We start from the raw sequence: 18,493 nt of genomic DNA, 5'->3' as shown, positions 1-18,493 counted from the left end.
TTCAAGGCATGTTTATCTTTAAGTGAACAACTTTGAGGCCTTCAGTTCCAATTAAGGACTGGGGAAAGTAGCTTCTAAAATAATTTTGAATTTCAGTTTTCCTAAATTCTATGCAAACTTAATGTTTAAGACAATGGTCTTAAGGATAAAAGGACTATTAAGTATTTGAGGATTCTCATGTGAAGTAGGTAAATGAACAATGCCGTATTTGATGATGATAATTATTGTTGGATACCAAAATCAAAACTGCCGACTTCTACAAAAAACTTAATCCTCCAGCTCTTTAATAGCCAAGTTGCTTTCATGGAATTCAAGACATGTAGATGATTTGGTTAATACGGTAATTATTTTCTGAATACAGTGAATAATAATAATAATAATCCTTGCATTTGACATAGCGCCTTATCATGTCTTCGAGATGTCTCAAAGTCCTTCACTGTTTAGTGAATTGACTGTATATTCTGTGACAGCCAATTGCACACAGCAGTGTCCCACAAGCAAAACGTGAAATACTGTAGATGCTGGAAATCCCACAAACAGTTATGGATTGAGTGACCAATTTCTTCTTTTTTTTATTACTATTTTTTGAAGGGATTATTACCCCTGGAAAAACGATCTACCAATCGACTAACAGCCGGGTTCCTGTTTATTGTTAAGTAAGCAGGCATGTGGAGTAATGAAACTTGCCCAATGTTTCACCCTGCTAGGAATCAAACCAGGTCCTCTTGCTTGCGAGGCGAGTGCTTTAATTTGCCTACAAAATACAGAATGAGACATTCCCTCCCCCAATATAAAAGTCACGATATCCAATTTAAGCATTATTTTTATCATTTATTTTCTATGGGACAAGAGCTAAAAAACACTATTGAGTTGTGATTCTCACACTAGGAACATTTAAACACACAATAGTAAGTGGTTTGCTAAGCCTCACTTGGGAATCTCCTTTGACATTATTTGCTTAGAAAATGGCAAACAGTGACTGCATCACTGTCAGTTTATGGTCTGCTGGACTTCGGCATTGATATAATTGTGCACTTTGCATCACACAGGTAAGATTGAAATAGTCAAATGTTTTTTTTTCCAACTTGAACTTTGTACTTCCATGTGTACCAGAACATTTGTTTTGTCGACTTGTTTCTGAGTCCCAGAATAGTTGTTTTTAAAAGGCAACAGATAGGAGTCCAGTTGGATAGCTGTATGCTGTATATTTTTGAAGGATACACATACAATACAACTAACATTTATATAATGCCTTCACATCGGGAGGATGTCTCAAAGCACTTAAATAACATTTTTGGATAGACACCAGAGCTGGCGGTGGAAGCCAAAGAAGATGCACAATAGGAAAATGTATTACTTTTTATAGACATACACACAGGAACCAGTGGATACAAGAGAGCAGTTTTGAGGAGAATATCTACGCCTTTGCAGTTTCTAAATTCAGTTAGAAGTGCTGCTCCTGTTATAAAGAGCCCTATAATAAAAAAATCTTGCATTTGATATAGCGCTTTTGATGTCTATACTGTAAAGTAAATTAACTGCACATTTGCGGGCAAAATGCAGCAGCCAAATGCGCACAGCAGTGTCCCACAAACAGTCGTGGATTCAAGTGACCAATTTTATTATTGTTTTTTTTTCTTGAGGGATTATTATTAAGCATGTGGAGTAAGGAAACTTGCCCAAGGTTTTGCCCGGCCGGGAATCGAACCCAGGTCTCTCGATTGCGAGGCGAGTGCTCTAACCACTGAGCTACCGGAATCTCTGGGTATATCTCATTTGGAGTATTATGTTCATAATCATACAGATTCTTCATTGCAACATTATTCAAGTATCATTTGGCCACAGAAATTCCACAGAAATTTGAAATGTATTGTTTAATGTAAATACTGAATACACTGCAGCATTTTAAAACATAAACATAAATAGCAATAATACTGTGTCGTCATTCACAGTTGTATTTTCAGAATACTATATTGTATCAAAGTGTAACATGTCAACTGCGACTTTCCTTTCAAGCTTTATCTGAAAGATACTGTTCTAAGAGCTCAGAAAAATACTTTTACAATATAAAGATAAAAAGAAATCATTTAGCCATGCATGTGTCTTCAAAATCATTATTAACTAGGTGGCTCCGCAAGCAAATGTGCTATGTGTGGGGAGACTTATTCATAATGGCCAAGAAAATCCCAAATCGTGTGTCTGATCTGAAATGAGTGACCTCAACGTCAGCAAGAAGAGTGGTGTGGGCACCACTGATGGCCAGTTAAGAGAGGAGAAAAGTACCAGTCAGAAATCCTGTTCTTGATCACTATCCAATGAGTCCTGCTGGAAATTGCACTTATAGGAACATAGGAATTAGGAGCAGGAGTAGGCCATTCAACCCCTCGAGCCTGCCCTGCCATTCAAAAAGATTATGTCTGATCTTCTAAGCTAACTCCACCTGCCCGCCTTATCCCCGTATCCCTTAATCCCTCTATCCTTTAGTAATCTATTAATCTCAATTATGTTCAAGGACTGTGCATCTACAGCCTTCTGGGGTAGAGAATTCCATAAATTCACTACCCTCTGAGTGAAGAAGTGTTTCCTCAACTCTGTTCGAAAAGGCTGTGATTTAATCTTAAGACTGTGACCCCTAGTTCTAGATTCTCCTACCAAGGGAGATAGTCTCGTACTGTCTATTCTGTCAAGCCCCATAAGAATCTTATATGTTTCTATAAGATCACCCCTATTTCTTCGATATTCTAGAGAATATAGGCCTAGTTTACTCAACCTTTCCTCATAGGTCAACCCCTCATCCCAGAAACTAACCTAGTGAATCTACGCTGCACCCCCTCATTCTATATATTGTGAATAAAAAGGCGAGTATGCCCTTTCTTAAATAAGGAGACCAAAACTGCACACAATATTCTAGGTGCAGTCTCACCAAGGCCCTATGCAGCAAGACTTCCCTACTTTTATATTCTAACCCTTTTGCAATAACCGCCAACATGCCATTAGCCTTCCTAGTTGCTTGCTGTACCTGCATGCTAACTTTTTGTGACTGTTGTACAAGGACTCCCAAATCCCTCTGAACACTTTCACTGTCTAGTCTCTCCACTTCTAGAAAATAATCTGCTTTTCTGTTTTTCCTACCTTGGTGAATAACTTCGCACTTCCCCACATTATATTTCATCTTCCATCTTCTTGCCCACTCATCTAGCCTATCTATATCCCTTTGCAATCTTTTTGTGTCATCCTCAGGGCTTACTCTCCCACCTGGCTTGGTATCATCCGCGAATTTAGATATTTTATGTTCTATGTCCTCGTTCAGATCATTGATATAGATTGTAGATAGTTGAGGCCCAAGCACTGACTCTTGTGGCATTCCACTCGTCACATCGTGCCAATCTGAGAAGGTCCCGTTTATCCCTACTCTCTGTTTTGTTCCCGTTAGCCACGCTTCGATCCATGCCTTTAATTCCTTGTGTGGAAGTTAGATGGAGACATGATACGCTTTAAATTGGTGCGCCACCAATCCTATAGACTTGTAAAACTCACTGTCTGTAAGGTTTTACATGAAGCATGACCACTTTAGTCTATGAAATCAAATTCAAACAAGAGTCACCTTTAATAAGAAGAGGAAACCATTGGGAAGATAGGAGAGAACTTTACTTTGCAATATATCAATATTTACTTTGCAGTATATCAACTTTTACAATTATTTACAAACATAATGATTTACATTTAACACACAGTGATTGTAATGCCTCAAATCAATTCTGATACATTTTAGGGGGGGTTATCTTGTAGGCTCACATGGAGGTATTTAACAGAGGATACATTACCGGAAGAGCAACAAATAGGATGCTAAAAAGCTTTGGCTCAATGAGTGACTCAATGAGGGAACTCCCTCCTCATCGACCTTCCCAACTCTTCCCTTCACAAGCTACAGATCATCCAAAACTCTGCAGCTTGTGTACTCTCATGCACCAGGCTCCGCGACCCCATCACTCCCACCCTCGCCTGACTCCACTGGCTCCCCATCCCTCAGAGGATCGAATTCAAGATCCTTGTCCTCACTTTCAAGGCCATCCATGGTCTTGTCCCCTCCTACCTCTCTAACCTGCTGACTCCATACCAACCTGCCTGCTCTCTCCGTTCAGCGGGCTCTGGCCTGCTCCATGTCTCCCACCCGACCCGCCCTATCATCGGTGGCCGGGCTTTCAGCCTCTCTGCCCCCACACTCTGGAACTCCATCCCACAGTCCCTTCGCCTCGCTTACTCCCTCGCCTCCTTCAAGGCTGGTCTCAAGACCCTTCTCTTCGACCATGCCTTTGGTCTCCCTCCCACCTCTCTGCCTTCCTTCATCCCGACCCCACCCCTCCCCCATGCTCGGGTCTCAACACCTGACTGTTCAGTGCTTTGGGATGTCCTCCCGACGTGAAAGGCGCTCTATAAATTTAATTTTGTTATTGTTGTTGACTGGGGAAAGCCTTCACCGCAGAAGATATTATATTTGATTAGCACAAATTAGCAAGCAACCTTTGAAATCCATTTGTTTTTAACCTTGGATCAATGTTTTAAATATCTGTCAGAGCAGATATGATATCAAACACATTAACATAGCTCCACCGAGCTAGTTTAGTAGATGAAGACACAGATCATGCAACATAAGGTCATATGATCAGAAGTCATAGGATCCAATCCTAGCCATAAAATGGGGCATTATGATTGCCCTCAACACCACTGATGGAAGATCTCCATACTTGGACATCAGATGAGGACAGAATGGGCCTCAGTTGTCATACCCTTCCCCCCACCCCCCAGTCAATGGTACCCATATGAACGGTATGAATGCGAGTTGCATCAACAACAACTTGTATTCATATCACACCCTTCACATAAGTTAACTTCTCAAAGCGCTTCACAATGATGGAGTCAGACCCCATGCAAAGCAGAAGGGGAGGTGAATTTTGCCACCCTTGATGAGGTAGGTTTTAAGGCGGGATTTAAAGATAGATCAGGAGGTGGTGAGGCAGACAGATATTGGCAGGGAGTTCCAGGTGAGGATATAGTGACAGAATGCTCAGCCACCGATTGTGGTATGGAGGGAACGGGGTACGTGGCAGGTCCAAGGGAAAGTGAATCAAAATACCATCAGGAGAAGAGAACATTAGAGCAGGAAAATTGGAGGCAATTAGTTATTTAATCAGTTATTTAAGACATTTCATATCCTTCTATTAATTCATTTTTAAGTGTAAATTATATAGTTTGGTGGAAAATTGCCACTATTATTCTCTGTGGCATAACAATTTCAAGGAAACCACTATAATGTATTGTATGAAACCCAGTAAATATTATTTAGAAAGCAGTATTGAGGTTTTGTTGAGTAATAATACCAAAATCAAAGGTTATAAAACCATTCAGTGGTTAGTGTGGCATATAAAATGATTGAAAGGTTTTTTCCCTTCCCGTCTTGTTTGTGTTCTACGGGTAGTGTTTTTTTCTTACTGTGATGTATTACTATTGATTTATTCCCGGACTGAAACTCAAGGTCGCCACCCTCCAATTACCTCTTTGACTGACTTTTACAGATTGGTTCTTACGTTGCACTTGAGTTTAGCATAAAGCAGTGCCAGCATAGCCTGCCCTGTTCAAACTTAATCAAGTTAATGCTGCCAACAATGTTAATTATACCAGTTGCATGCATGTCCCAATGTTCTTAACAGCAACAGAACAGGTGCTAGAAATGGTAACATCATCACACATACTATGCAATGACATAAGCTGCTGCACACACACACACACATATTTCATAATAGATCCCCCTCACAAACGCAGAGTGAAGCAAAATAATGGTAGCCTAAGTTCCTAAGTCGTCCAAAGTGTGTACTCCAAGGCACTGCTGATAATAGACTAGCCAGCCTGGGTCATCAGCAGTAGTTGGAGGGGCAGACTGGTCACTGGGGTCAGGGATTCTTCTCACGCGGTCAAAACCTTAGCAGGTAGGGTGGTCCTGGCTGGACAAGATGCAGGAAGCTTGCCAGGCAGTTCTCTAAATGGTAAACTATGCAGTTTTAGCCGGTTAAACTCCAGTACCCAAAACCAAACCCTGGGCTCCCCAGGCCTTGGCCTTGAAACCTGCACCTAATTCCCTCTGGGATTAGGTAAGGAGGGAGGAAGGACGCATCTCACTCCAGACACAGGGAAATTGGAATGTGTAGGTGGCACACATATGTGGACCTTTCAGTTCGGTTTGGATCCTCTTAACAACTTCCACCTGTGTCAGCCGCTCAACTGACCAAAAAAAAGACCCATTCGTGTATTGTAATACCCCATTCAAGTGTAATGATTACGAAAGAGGTTTCTGCAGATCCATTCTTTTGATCACTTCAACCAATTTTCGCCCGGTCTCTACACATCACAGTACATCCCGTAAAGTGTTTTGAGATGTCCTCCCACTGTGGAAGGAGTTGTATTGAAATGCAGCATTAATGTAAAAAATAATATTATTATTATTATTGCTTTTAATAGTAGTATAAAAAATAATGATAATAATATTATTGTTGTCTTTAATAGTAGTATAAAAAGCTATCTGCATCATTCTGATTCCAACAGCATGTGTATTTATTAACAGAACCAACCACATAGTTGTTTTAAAACCCAACAAATATTTTGCCGGAGGCTAATACTATATTGCTATGTTAAAGACAGAGGTTAAACTTTATTATATGGGGTGAGTGGAAATGGGCGATGAATGAATGAATAAATGAATGAGCATAAAAGTGAAATGGATCTGTTTTTTTCTGAACAGAAAAGTGTGTGTGTGGGGGGGTGTGTGTGGGGGGGGGTGGGAGGGAAGGAACAAAGTTTTTTTTGGGGTGGGGTGCGAGAGAGAGAGAGAGAGAGAGATGGAGAGGGGGGGGGGGAGTGTGGGGGGTGAAATGAATGCAACAAATGATCTTGTGGTTTGGGAGTTGAATTGGATTTAATAATGAATGTGTCAAGTGTGGGTGGGGGGTGTGTGTGTGTGTGGGTGTGTGTGTGGGGGGGGGGGGGGCAGAGAGTGAGAGAGAGAGAGAGAGAGTGGAGGGTCAAGGCGAGCAATGAGAGAGAGAGAGAGAGAGAGAGTGAGTGTGTGAGAGAGAGAGAGAGAGAGAGTGAGTAAAGTGAACAGACGTGACTCACGTAACCGCCAGGCGACAAAAAAAGGGTAAAGCGGGCGGGGGAACCGGGGCAGAGCGGAGCTGGAGACCAGAGCAGCAGCAGCAGCAGCTACAGCCGCCGCAGCAACAAAGTATCAACCCCCCCCACCACCACCACCAGCAATAATAATAACAATAACAACAGGAGCAGCAACAGTAACACCAGCACCAGCAGTGCAATGGCAGCTTATCTCAAGGTCTTCAATGCCATCCGACAGAGTGCCATCAGCAAACCCCCACCGGCAGTGCTGACTCCTGCTCTCTGCCAACATGTGCAACGAAGGAACTGTGAGTCTCTCTCTTTCTTTCTTTCTCTTTCTTTCTTTTTCTCTCTCTCTTTGTGTTCAGGACCGCATTTTTATTTTTGCACTCCCCCCCCCACACACACCCCCACACACACACCCACACACACACACACATTCTCTCTCTCTCTCTCTTGTTTTGCGGGGAGGCTGTTTTTTGTTCTCTCTCTCTCTCTTTCTTTCTCTCTTTCTCTCCCTCTTCTTTTCCTCCTCCCCCACCCACCTTTTTTTTTCTCGCTCTCTCTCTCTGTCTCTCTATCTCCACTCTCTCCCTTCCACCACCCCCCCCTCTTTCTCTCTCTCTCTCTCTCTCCATTCTCTTTCCCTCCACCCCCTTTTTCTTCCTATCTCCACTCTCTCCCCTTTTTTCTTCTCTCTCTCTCTATCTCCACCATTGCTGCTTCTATTCCTGTTGGCTTCCCTTTTTTTCCCTCTCTTTCTCTCTCTCTCTCTCTCCTTTTTTTTGGCAATAAAGAGGTCACTGCAGTGGAAGCAATGCCTCTCTCTTTTGGTGTGTTTTTTGTGTGGTGTTCTTGCCTGTAGCTTTGCTCTTTCTCCCACCCCCCACCTCCATCTTGTCTCCCAACCGAGTTGGTTTTGATAGTGTTGTTTGGTGGTGAATAACAATTATGTGTAATTTTTTTTCCAAAAAAAAATGTGTGCTTTTGCTTCAAAAATCTTATTTCTGTGCATTTGCAAAAAAAAAGGTGGTTTGAGAGAGGGGGGGGGGGGGAAACCATTGCTGCTTTCATTACTGTTGGGCTTGTGTGTGTAGTTTTTTTTAATTCCCGTTATATGGGGGGGGGGGGTGGTGTGTGTGTGTGTGTTGGGGTGGGAGAGATAAAAACAGGCATTTTTTAAAATTCAATTATTTTAATAAATTTTTTTTTGTCACTTAGTTCAATGTAAGGCAGGAGTTTTGATCCTTTGCCTCCACCCACTTGTCCCCCCAACTCCCCCCCCCTTCTCCAGGCGCAGTTAATGTCCTTGTGGTTCCACTGAGTGCTCTTGGAGGGCGCAGTGACATTGAAGCCACAGTGACAGCTGCTCCAGCTTTGTGCAACCTCCAAACCCCAACTCCATTTAAAACCCGGTCTTTCAATTGCATTGCTGTCTTTCTTTCTTTTTCTCTCTCACTCACTCTCTATCTCTCTTCCCCTCCCTTAACCCACCCCCACTTTGCTTTGCATTAGAGGCTGCCAATCTAGATCAGGGCCTGTCCCCTTCTCTCCCCCCCCCCCCCACCCTCTCAGTGGGAACAGATCCTATTGCAATGAGTTGGTCAGAGGAGGTCAGTTCAAGGACGTTGACCTTCCTCTCTCCTTTCTTTCTCTTCCTCGTTTTTTTTTCTCCCCCTCCCCTCCTTATTTTATCCTGAGCCTTTAATTTAAGAAATGCCGCTATTGAGTAGCAAATGACGTGGCGGGCGGGAGAGGAAAGGGAATCAATGACAACATGACCTTCTGGTGTATTTCAAGTGATTTCTGACTTGCCACATTTTGCTGTATTGCGTTGACCTGGGTTTATTTTTGTACCACCATAATTCCACCTAACTCTCTCTCTCTGTCTCTGTTTCACTCCCTCTGTCTGTTTGTCTGTCGATTGCAAATAACTTAAATTCCTTTCTTTAAATATTCGCTGCATTTTGTTGACCTTTTGCGGAAATCCTCTCTCTCACCCACCCGCCCACTCTGCGCTTAACTGCGGAAATCCTTTGCTGTATTGGTGTTATAAAGAGTCAGCAGTTTCGCAGCTGAGAACTGCGTGTAAATTAGCGTTTCCATTTGCAAATTGTGGGAAATCATTTCCTGGGACAAAGAGCTGCTGCAGTGAGTCCATGATCTTGATTTATTCCTGCCTGGAACACTCTGGCAGGATCCATTTGCATTTAAAGACCCATTCGTGGAACATAACCAGCTAAAATTACTCCTGTGCTTTTGGACTGTCTGTCGACTTGCAGGAACACTTTAATCTATTTGAAATGTTTGCAAGATTCAGCTGGTGATTAGAGGTATTGCCCAATATAGATTAAATAGCTGCTCTGAAATGCCAGACATTGCTGCCCAGAGTTTGCTTATCTTCAGTCCATTGTTGCCTTAATAATAATCCTTGCATTTGACATAGCGCCTTATCATGTCTTTGAGACGTCTCAAAGTGCTTCACAGAATATATCGTAGAGCGAATTGATTGCATGTTTTGTGGGTGAAATCGGCATAATAGAAGGGTGGGTGCCTTTGTGGATAATTTGTGTCTTGCCTGTCACCTTGAAGTAAATCATTAATTTGTACCATACGTGGCTTAATCAAGATTCTCAACTAAAGCGTTTTAGTGAAAGGGAGGTCCCATGAAGCCACCTCTTCTTTGTGGGAGCAGCAGGTTAGCTAAGACAGAATCAGCTTTCATCTGTTTCAACTTTTAAGAGGGCGTCTTTATGCTGCATAATATTTGAGAAAATGTCCGTCTCCATTCAACATTAATGTAATAACGCAGTATTAGTTTGAGAATGATTTGTTGTCAGCTTGGCTCAGTTGGTGGTGCTCGTCTCTGGGGCACAAGGTTCTGGATTGAAGATTCACACCCACCAGTGTGTAAACTCAGAATGTAGAATTATGCAGAACGCAGCATGGAAACGGCCCACATTGCCCAACTCACCTGTGTCTGGCTATACGCCATGAAAATCCATCTCTCCTGAAGCCCTCTCGCAACTCCTTCGTAATGCTTGTCCCTCATGTGGACTGACTCCAGGATTCCTGAGTTCTGCATTGTGGAAAGAGCCCTCAGGATGATGGTGGTACCATTCATATAGTTGCTGTTTTTTAAAACGTATTGTTGGGGGCAGATTGGCTGCCTGCACACAAACTCAATGCATTTAAAAATAAATGTTTTCAAAGAGCTTTGATCTAAAGCATCATATTAGTTAAAGTGTGTTGTAAGAGTGCTGTAAATGCACAGTGTAGGATTAGTCCAGCTATAACCCACCTTGTGAACCTTTGTCTTATGGAGTTGAGAATAGACTTCTTGTCATTGATGAGCCACGCAGGTGAATAATTGAAAATGTCTTAAATTACTTTGGAGCTTCTTGCCAGATGTCTGCTCGGAGCCAGATCAGTCCAAGCAGATCCTTTTTTAGACTTGGTATTCATTTTTAGCAATACCGAAGAGGATAAGAACCCCTGAGATTTAAAACTAGTCCAAAATCTGACGGTCACTTGACTGGGTGTGTATTACTGGTACATCTGATAAAATCCTTAATTCAGGTTATTCCTGCTTCAACTGTTGGATGATGCAATATGTTAGTTCTTCTTCATTGCTTTTTGGCATGATTGTTAATTTAAAATGCTGTCCAGACATTTTTTACCTAGAACGCGGAAGTTTTAATTCTAGTTGTCTGAATATTGTGAAACTATCTTTCAGTCTCGCTTTAAACACTTTCTTGGCAAAAGGGAAGAGAGAATTCAAGGAATAGACAATAGAAGCAGTGCAAATATTTAGCGTGCTATGTTTACAAATCTCTCTAGCTTCAGAGAAATGTGGAGGCTTGAAGCAGACTGCATATAATGGGCTTTTGATTTATTTTGCTTGTTATTCTGTCGTATCGAATCTGTACAATACAAATTTACATTTACACAGTCCATTTCCTGTCAGGAGGACATCTCAAGGCACTGAACAACTGAGTTTGTACCCGCTCTGGGTGGTAGGGGAGAAAGATGGCTGAAAGTGTGGTCAAAAGGAAGGTCTTGAGGTGGATTTTGAAGGGGCGAGTCAAAGGGATCCAGGATGGAATTGCGTAGAGTGGGGTGGCGGATATGCTGAATGGGTGGTAGGATTTTAGCAAAAAGGAAGCTTTCTTATAGCACTGCAGCTTGTGCTGAAGTGCTCGAGTGATGTAATTCCACCGTTCATTGGAAGGTGGAAGACTTTATTCTTTACAAATTTAATTCAGAACTGCAGTTAAAAAAAATTGGGGGAAAGGATTTTGAAGCGCTGTAAGATTTAAATGTGTTATTAATTCAGTGACTCTTTTCTTGCAGCCAGGGGGAATTACATAATGCCACAAAACCTCCACACCAATAAGCTGAAGTATGTTGTGTGTATGTACGTGCTGGATTCCCATTGCCTTAATTGTGTAGCTCTGTCTGCCTCTTGTGGTAGAAGTCAAGTATTAAAGTGCTGTAAGCGGCGTGCGTTTTTTCTTTGGGTGTGATGACCAGTTTCTTTCCTTGCTTTCCTTCACCCCCACTTCCCACTTTCTCACCATCTTCACTATCTTTACTGACCAAACACTTTTCTCTTTCAAGCTGCTACGCTGTGCGAAGGGTGCTGTGCGAAGGGTGCTGTATAAGTTGTTGTTGGTTCACAGAGCACGAGTTGCTATTTTTTTTAAAAAAAGTCAGCTTTTGCCTGAAATGAACTAGTATCGAACCAGTTTACGTAAAGAACCCATTTGCTCACTTTGAGTTGCCAACCTGGGTCAATAGTCTTCTTTCAATCAAACAGATGCAGACAAGCGCATCAAGGTGGCCAACCCCGTGGTGGAGATGGACGGTGATGAGATGACCCGCATTATCTGGGCATTTATCAAGGAGAAGGTAAGATGTTTAACAACGTAAACAACCATTTGATTAGACTTTTTCTAATTCTATACTCTAGCGGTCGATAACTACTTTGATTGAATATTAATAATTGGCACAATAATTAATGGTGATTTCTGTACTTATCTACCTTGATCTTGAGTTTATTCATCTCCTCCTCCGCCCCCACCCTTCCATTGGTCAGCTTATAGTGTATTGTGTAAACATTGCGACTAAAACAGTTCCAGTTAAACAAGATTAATGGCAGTAGTGTTTTTTTTGATCGCAAAGCGTAAAAGTCGACAAGTATGTAAATGGCTTTGCTGGAATTTGTATTGGAATTTCTCTTTCCACAGCTCATCCTTTCCAATGTTGATGTGGAGTTGAAATATTTTGATCTGGGTTTGCCATACCGTGACTCCACTAATGATCAGGTTACCATCGACTCTGCGATTGCAACCCAAAAGTACAATGTTGCAGTGAAGTGTGCCACAATAACTCCCGATGAGGACAGAGTAGAAGGTAATGTAAAATAGTCAACCCACAGTATATCCTGCAAAGCACTTTGAAACATCTCAATACAATAAAAAATTACATTTATAAAGCGCCTTTCATGTCGGGAGGATGACCTGAAATGCCAGGAGGTGGTATATTAAATGCAAAGTATTATTATTAAGTTGTGTGTTTCAAAAATATGACTGTGAACCTTCAGAAATTTGCAAGTTGCGACTATTGTGATCTACAAGCACCTACAGTCATATCTAACGTCAGTCCCACCCACTGTGTCACTTGCTGGTGTCAAGCTACTACAAAGAAATCAGCCTTGCTTTTGGGTTATTCATTTAATACGTCTGAGCAGTTTTCTAATTTTATGCAGAATCCAACAGTGTTCACACAACAGGAAGTCTGTACCACAGAATTTAATCAGCTGTGCTGTTCATCTTGTGAGCTAAATAGAATTGCTAACGGGGCTGTACTAATCTTCCTAAATAAAGTGGAACATTTTCCTGAACTGACTTAAATTCCCGATCATGACATATTTTGACAGAAATGCAGATCTTGGTCAACACTTTGGAACTTGCTAAGTACAGTGCAAATGGTGAAATTAAGGCCAATTCCGTTATAGCTCCACTTTATTTTGTTGATCCTGGCGGGAATTAACAAACCGTAGTGAGGAAAGTAGAACTACAGTCTGAACCTGTTGTGAAATAATCTGATGGAACCAAAACATATGGAATGGCTGGCAAGGAATTCACTGGATTAGCATTTGAATTTTGGCTTCTTTCATTTTGGATTATCTATTCTCTTTTGCTTCAGTTTTGAGGCTGTCCAAGAATAATTTGGTGTACTAAATGGAATTAAACCTCCTGCAATAAGCAACTCTTCTAAACTCTTAATGATTTGTGTTTTGCAGAATTTAAGCTGAAGAACATGTGGAAGAGTCCAAATGGCACAATTAGAAACATCTTGGGTGGTACCGTTTTCCGTGAGCCTATTATCTGCAATAACATTCCCAGACTTGTTCCTGGTTGGAGTCAGGCCATTACCATTGGCAGACATGCACATGGTGACCAGGTATGTAGGCAGATCTTTGTTCTAATAGTTAGCAAATAAAACCAAATAGACTATTTTTACTATTGTTGTAATATGTTTTAATGAAAACTTCAATAAATGTTCTTTAGAAATTAAAGCTATTTTCTTAAATAGTAAGTGCACATTATTTATTGGCGTGTATTGTTGCAATTATAATAAAATGTTATTTTGTTTAAATGTTTAATGCAGTTTTTTTGTTAAATTGCAAAAGTATTTGCCTTTTTGTGGTCTAATTTTTGTGTCTTGAATCTGTACCCTTCAGTACAAAGCTGTAGACTTTGTGGTGGATCAACCTGGAAAATTCAAACTAGTCTTTACTCCCAAGAAGGGGGGTGCTGCACAGGAGTGGGATGTGTATGACTACCCTGGAGGTGGTGTTGGTATGGGCATGTATAATACTGATGAGGTAGGTTATCACTGCAACTGGCTATTCAGTAATAGGCCCTGTGGTTTTAAATCAGTCTCTTTTCAATAAGGAAATAGCTGAAACTAAAAGTAGATTTTATTTTTGTGTGGACGCCTTCAATTTCTGCTTTGTTGTGTGTGTAATACAAAATTTATTTTGAATCTAATACTATTCCCATCTTGGGAGAGCAATGCTGCAAACATATTTTTGCTGGCATTTGTAATGGTTTTGTCAAATGTTTCTATCTTGACCCAAGACTTTTTTTAAATTTGCTTTTTCTAGTCCATTACTGGTTTTGCCCACAGCTGCTTCCAGTATTCACTGCAAAAGAAGTGGCCACTCTACATGAGCACGAAGAATACTATCCTGAAGGCCTATGATGGGCGCTTCAAAGATATCTTTGAAGAAATCTATCAGCAGTATGTAAAAATGTTTTCCCCTTCATACCAATTTTTTTGTACTGCATTTTGACCAAAATAGAAACATCTACCATGCATGAAATTGCATAATGTTAATGTTTAGTCCTGAAGGTTTACAATAAAATCGAGACCCAGGTGGAATTTTATTCCACCAGTGTCTACACCTACACAAGTTTTGCTATATAGTGATCAAAGTGGGATCCTAGTTTAATTTAGTAATTGAGACTCAATCTTGAAATCTTCTAACCTGAATAGCTCCGTGCAACACTGTGGTACCTATTGCCTGCTAGGTCATTAAGTAGGTATACTTTTAATATTAGTTGAATGATACTGGTTACTTTTACAGAAATTACAAGGGCGATTTTGAGAAGGCTGGTATATGGTATGAGCATCGTCTTATCGATGACATGGTAGCTCAAGTGTTGAAGTCTTCGGGTGGATTTGTTTGGGCCTGCAAGAACTATGATGGTGATGTACAGTCTGATATTCTTGCCCAAGGTAACTTGACTATTTTTTACTCCTGTAGATTCCCTTTTGGGGTACAGTAGAGGAAGTTGCATCTACATAGATTGATGATTAAGTTTTTGTTTAAAAGCTACAAAAGTTAGATTAATTTGTTTGCATAACCTCTTGCTTGTTGTGCCTTCTGCTTGCTGACCATAGCTGTATTAGCTAATTAATTGTAAAGCTGCAATAAGTCCAAAGTATGACCTTCCTGAAGTTATGCTGACTGATCTTTTATGAAACTGTTTTTCAGGTAGTTCTCAATATTTTCAAACTTTATGTGCTTTCCCAATCACTAATGAGTAACTGGTCTGTAGCTTATAGATGTGCCTTGATATTTTGTAAATAATGAAATGGTGTTTGTACCGTTTTTTCCAATCCACTGGAAAGCTGAGCTTTGTGTTTTCAACCTTGATCTGTCTTCTCTGAGCTTAACCATTTCTGTTATCTACACACTCCCTAGCTTCACTCCAGTTGTCCCTGAAAATCTCATCCTTGGCTTGGGTAACTCTTCAGGCTCTTTGTACAACAAATTCAAAGTAACTGTTTAACAACTCATTTCTTACCTCCTGATTTCAAATCTCCACCATCACCGTTATTGTTGCATGAACTAATCTGCCTTTGCTTTGTGTGCGTGCATGTAAGTTTGTAAACCTCTTTGCTACTTACTCAAATGTATCTGTTTAAAACCTCTTTGCTTCCAAATCCTCCTTCGTAGATTTCCTAAATGCCTTTTTGCTTATTCTTTGTGCCACACTTCACATTTCCTTCCAACTTCACCTCTCTACTTGGCTTGAGCACATTAGGTTCTATGGCCTTTTCGGGTACTTTTGTCTTCTAATCATACAAATTTAGATTGCAGCTTCTCCCAATTGATTAAATAGTTCAAATGAATTCAAATATGTAGAAAATATTTAATCAAATGGGAGAATCTGCAATTTAAATTTGTATCATTGAATTCAAATATGTATTCATTTTGTATTCCTCAATTCTATTTTAAGGTACTTTTCTTCATACTTCTTCCACCCGTGTTTCAAATGTATTCGACTCTAGGTGTCTCCCAACATAAATCTTACTGAGAGCCATTCAGTTGAACTAGATGGGTCTCTATTCATAAGGGTACAGTAAATGTATCGCTCAGAATAGAAGTTAAGTGCTTACAGTAAAGTTAGAACTTCAAGATATCATCAATTGTATCTTTATAATCATAAGCCCCAATGTGAATTTTTAATGCAGAATTTAAAGATTTTCCTTGTAAGTTTAAAGCTCAAGTTAAAAGGTTTCACGCATTGGAACAAGTGGCCATTGAGACTGCAGCCATTTTATAATTTTTTTTAATATAACAGCGGTGCAGTGAATTGGGGTTAGAATAGTTGCAGCCAGTGAACGAGATGGCACCAGAGTAGGCTTATTGGGATTAATGGCTAATGCTATAAACTATTGACTGATGTGCAAATTTACTCCAATAATAACTGGGAAAATTAGCTGCCATTGAAATATATTTCATTGGAATTCACACTGACAAACAAAAATGCTTCACCAGTACTTCTGTATCTGGGGGTGAAGGTGAAGAAGACATATGCCGCTGAAATGAAAGATCTGCCTTGTAACTTGGTTCCTAAACATTTTTTATAAGTTCATTTTCTATATGATCTTTTTGCTAGGGTTTGGTTCTCTTGGGTTGATGACCTCTGTTTTGGTTTGTCCTGATGGAAAGACGATTGAAGCAGAGGCAGCTCATGGCACTGTTACACGTCATTACAGAGAACATCAGAAGGTAAGGAAAAGGACATTTTGTTTAGGACTGAGTGAATCAATTATGTGTTGCATCACTTGTGTGAAAGTTAGATGATGTCATTTCCCTTAATACTACAATGCCATTTAAGTAACAAAATACTTTCAGTATAGTTTTACTTTTCTAGTGAAATAACATATTCAGGTCAGTAAAGTAGATAGGATATTATAATAATAATCCTTGCATTTGATATAGCGCTTTTCACGTCTTCTAGACGTCCCAAAGTGCTTCATAGAATAGACTGTAAAGTGAATTGAGTGTATATTTGTGGGCGAACGCGGCAGCACAACTGCGCACAGCAGTGTCCCACAAACAGTCGTGGATTGAAAATGACCAATTCATTATTGTTTGTTTTTTTTGGAGGGATTATTATTAGGTGTGTGGAGTAAGGACACTTGCCCAAGGTTTCGCCCTGCCTGGAATTGAACTCTGGTCTCTCACTTGCAGAGCGAGTGCTCTAACCACTGAGCTACAGGACTCCATACTTCATAAGATGCTCTTGGTTTTTTCAGAAGCTACATTGTGCAAATCTTAAGCTGTACAAGAACAAACCCAATTCTTTCATCTATTGCAGGGTAACCCTACTAGCACTAACCCAATTGCAAGTATCTTTGCTTGGACTCGAGGCCTTGAACACCGTGGAAAGCTCGATGGCAATCAAGCACTCATCAGGTAAAGTAAATGTGGGCATTTGACAACCTGAACTAATTGCATTGATGTAGATGCCTTGGATTAAACTTGAAATAAATTTTAATTTTTTTAAAAAAAACACAGCTTTTCCCAGACACTTGAAAAGGTTTGTGTTGAAACTGTGGAGAGTGGTGTCATGACCAAGGATCTGGCTGGGTGCATCCATGGCCTTCATCAGTAAGTTTATTTTTATTAAAAAAAACTCATGTACCAAAATGACCCAACCCAAAGAATAATCTAGTTTTTTGTTTTTAAATGTATGGAAAATTCTCACCACCACACTAATTTCTCTTCTAGTGTCCGTCTGAATGAACATTATGTGAACACCACTGACTTTCTGGATGCCATTAAGAACAATTTGGACAAAGCCCTGGGCAAGAAGTAGATGGCTGATGGATAATTATTGTAACTCAACTCACATCAAACTAGGGTTTTTTTCTCCTCAGAAGGGGAAAGCCAGTCATTTACTTTTTTAACATTTAAATTAAATTTATAAATAAGTTTTTCCTAGTGCTACTGGGTGGACTTTGTACAGAAAGGTTAGACTGGTATCTTTTGTATTGTCAAACAGTTCACTCAAAATCTGTAATATATTTTGTCTATCAATGAGGTACATGTGTTGGTATCAAGAAGGCAATAAAAATCTTTAATCCACTTTTATTTTCCTCATCTTTTAGGACTAGAAACTCCTCTCTTGTGTGCATGAAGCATTGCTACCATACAGTTGTGTATACCACAGCCTGCTGGCTGAAAGCATAGTCGCTGATGGTGGAGGGAATTTGCAACAAGGCAAGCAGAGGTGGTGGGGAGTTTGCAGATTGGAGGGAGGGAGGGACCGGGGTATGAAGGGTAGGAATATGAGGATCCTAAAGTTGTTCTGTGATTGGGAGCCAGTGAAGCCTGACAAGGACGAGTGTGATGGGGATTTAGAGTTTAGTGTGGGTGAGTATGTGGGTCAGATTTGTATGGACACTCATTAATAGTCTGCATTTCACCTGTTTGGAATTTTGAAAGATCAATAATGGAATC

At 40.5% G+C, this 18,493-nt stretch overlaps 1 protein-coding gene across 1 annotated transcript; it reads left to right on the top strand.

Moving 5' to 3' along the window:
* The first annotated feature begins 7,152 nt into the window (after positions 1-7,152).
* idh2 (isocitrate dehydrogenase (NADP(+)) 2) lies at positions 7,153-18,118 on the top strand. The gene is made up of 11 exons (XM_007907006.2): positions 7,153-7,472; positions 11,984-12,075; positions 12,414-12,579; positions 13,472-13,632; positions 13,913-14,056; positions 14,339-14,475; positions 14,822-14,973; positions 16,644-16,756; positions 17,349-17,446; positions 17,549-17,641; positions 17,762-18,118. Exons 1-11 carry the CDS (start codon positions 7,364-7,366, stop codon positions 17,847-17,849), a joined length of 1,353 nt encoding a protein of 450 aa, XP_007905197.2. The 5' UTR covers positions 7,153-7,363; the 3' UTR covers positions 17,850-18,118.
* The last annotated feature ends 375 nt before the right edge of the window (positions 18,119-18,493 follow it).

This window comes from Callorhinchus milii, unplaced genomic scaffold (genome assembly GCF_018977255.1).
Source record: "Callorhinchus milii isolate IMCB2004 unplaced genomic scaffold, IMCB_Cmil_1.0 Scaffold26, whole genome shotgun sequence".
In the NCBI taxonomy this organism is placed as follows: Eukaryota; Metazoa; Chordata; class Chondrichthyes; order Chimaeriformes; family Callorhinchidae; genus Callorhinchus; species Callorhinchus milii.
Note: the sequence above shows the minus strand (reverse complement) of the source record. Positions and strands in the feature narration are given on the sequence as shown.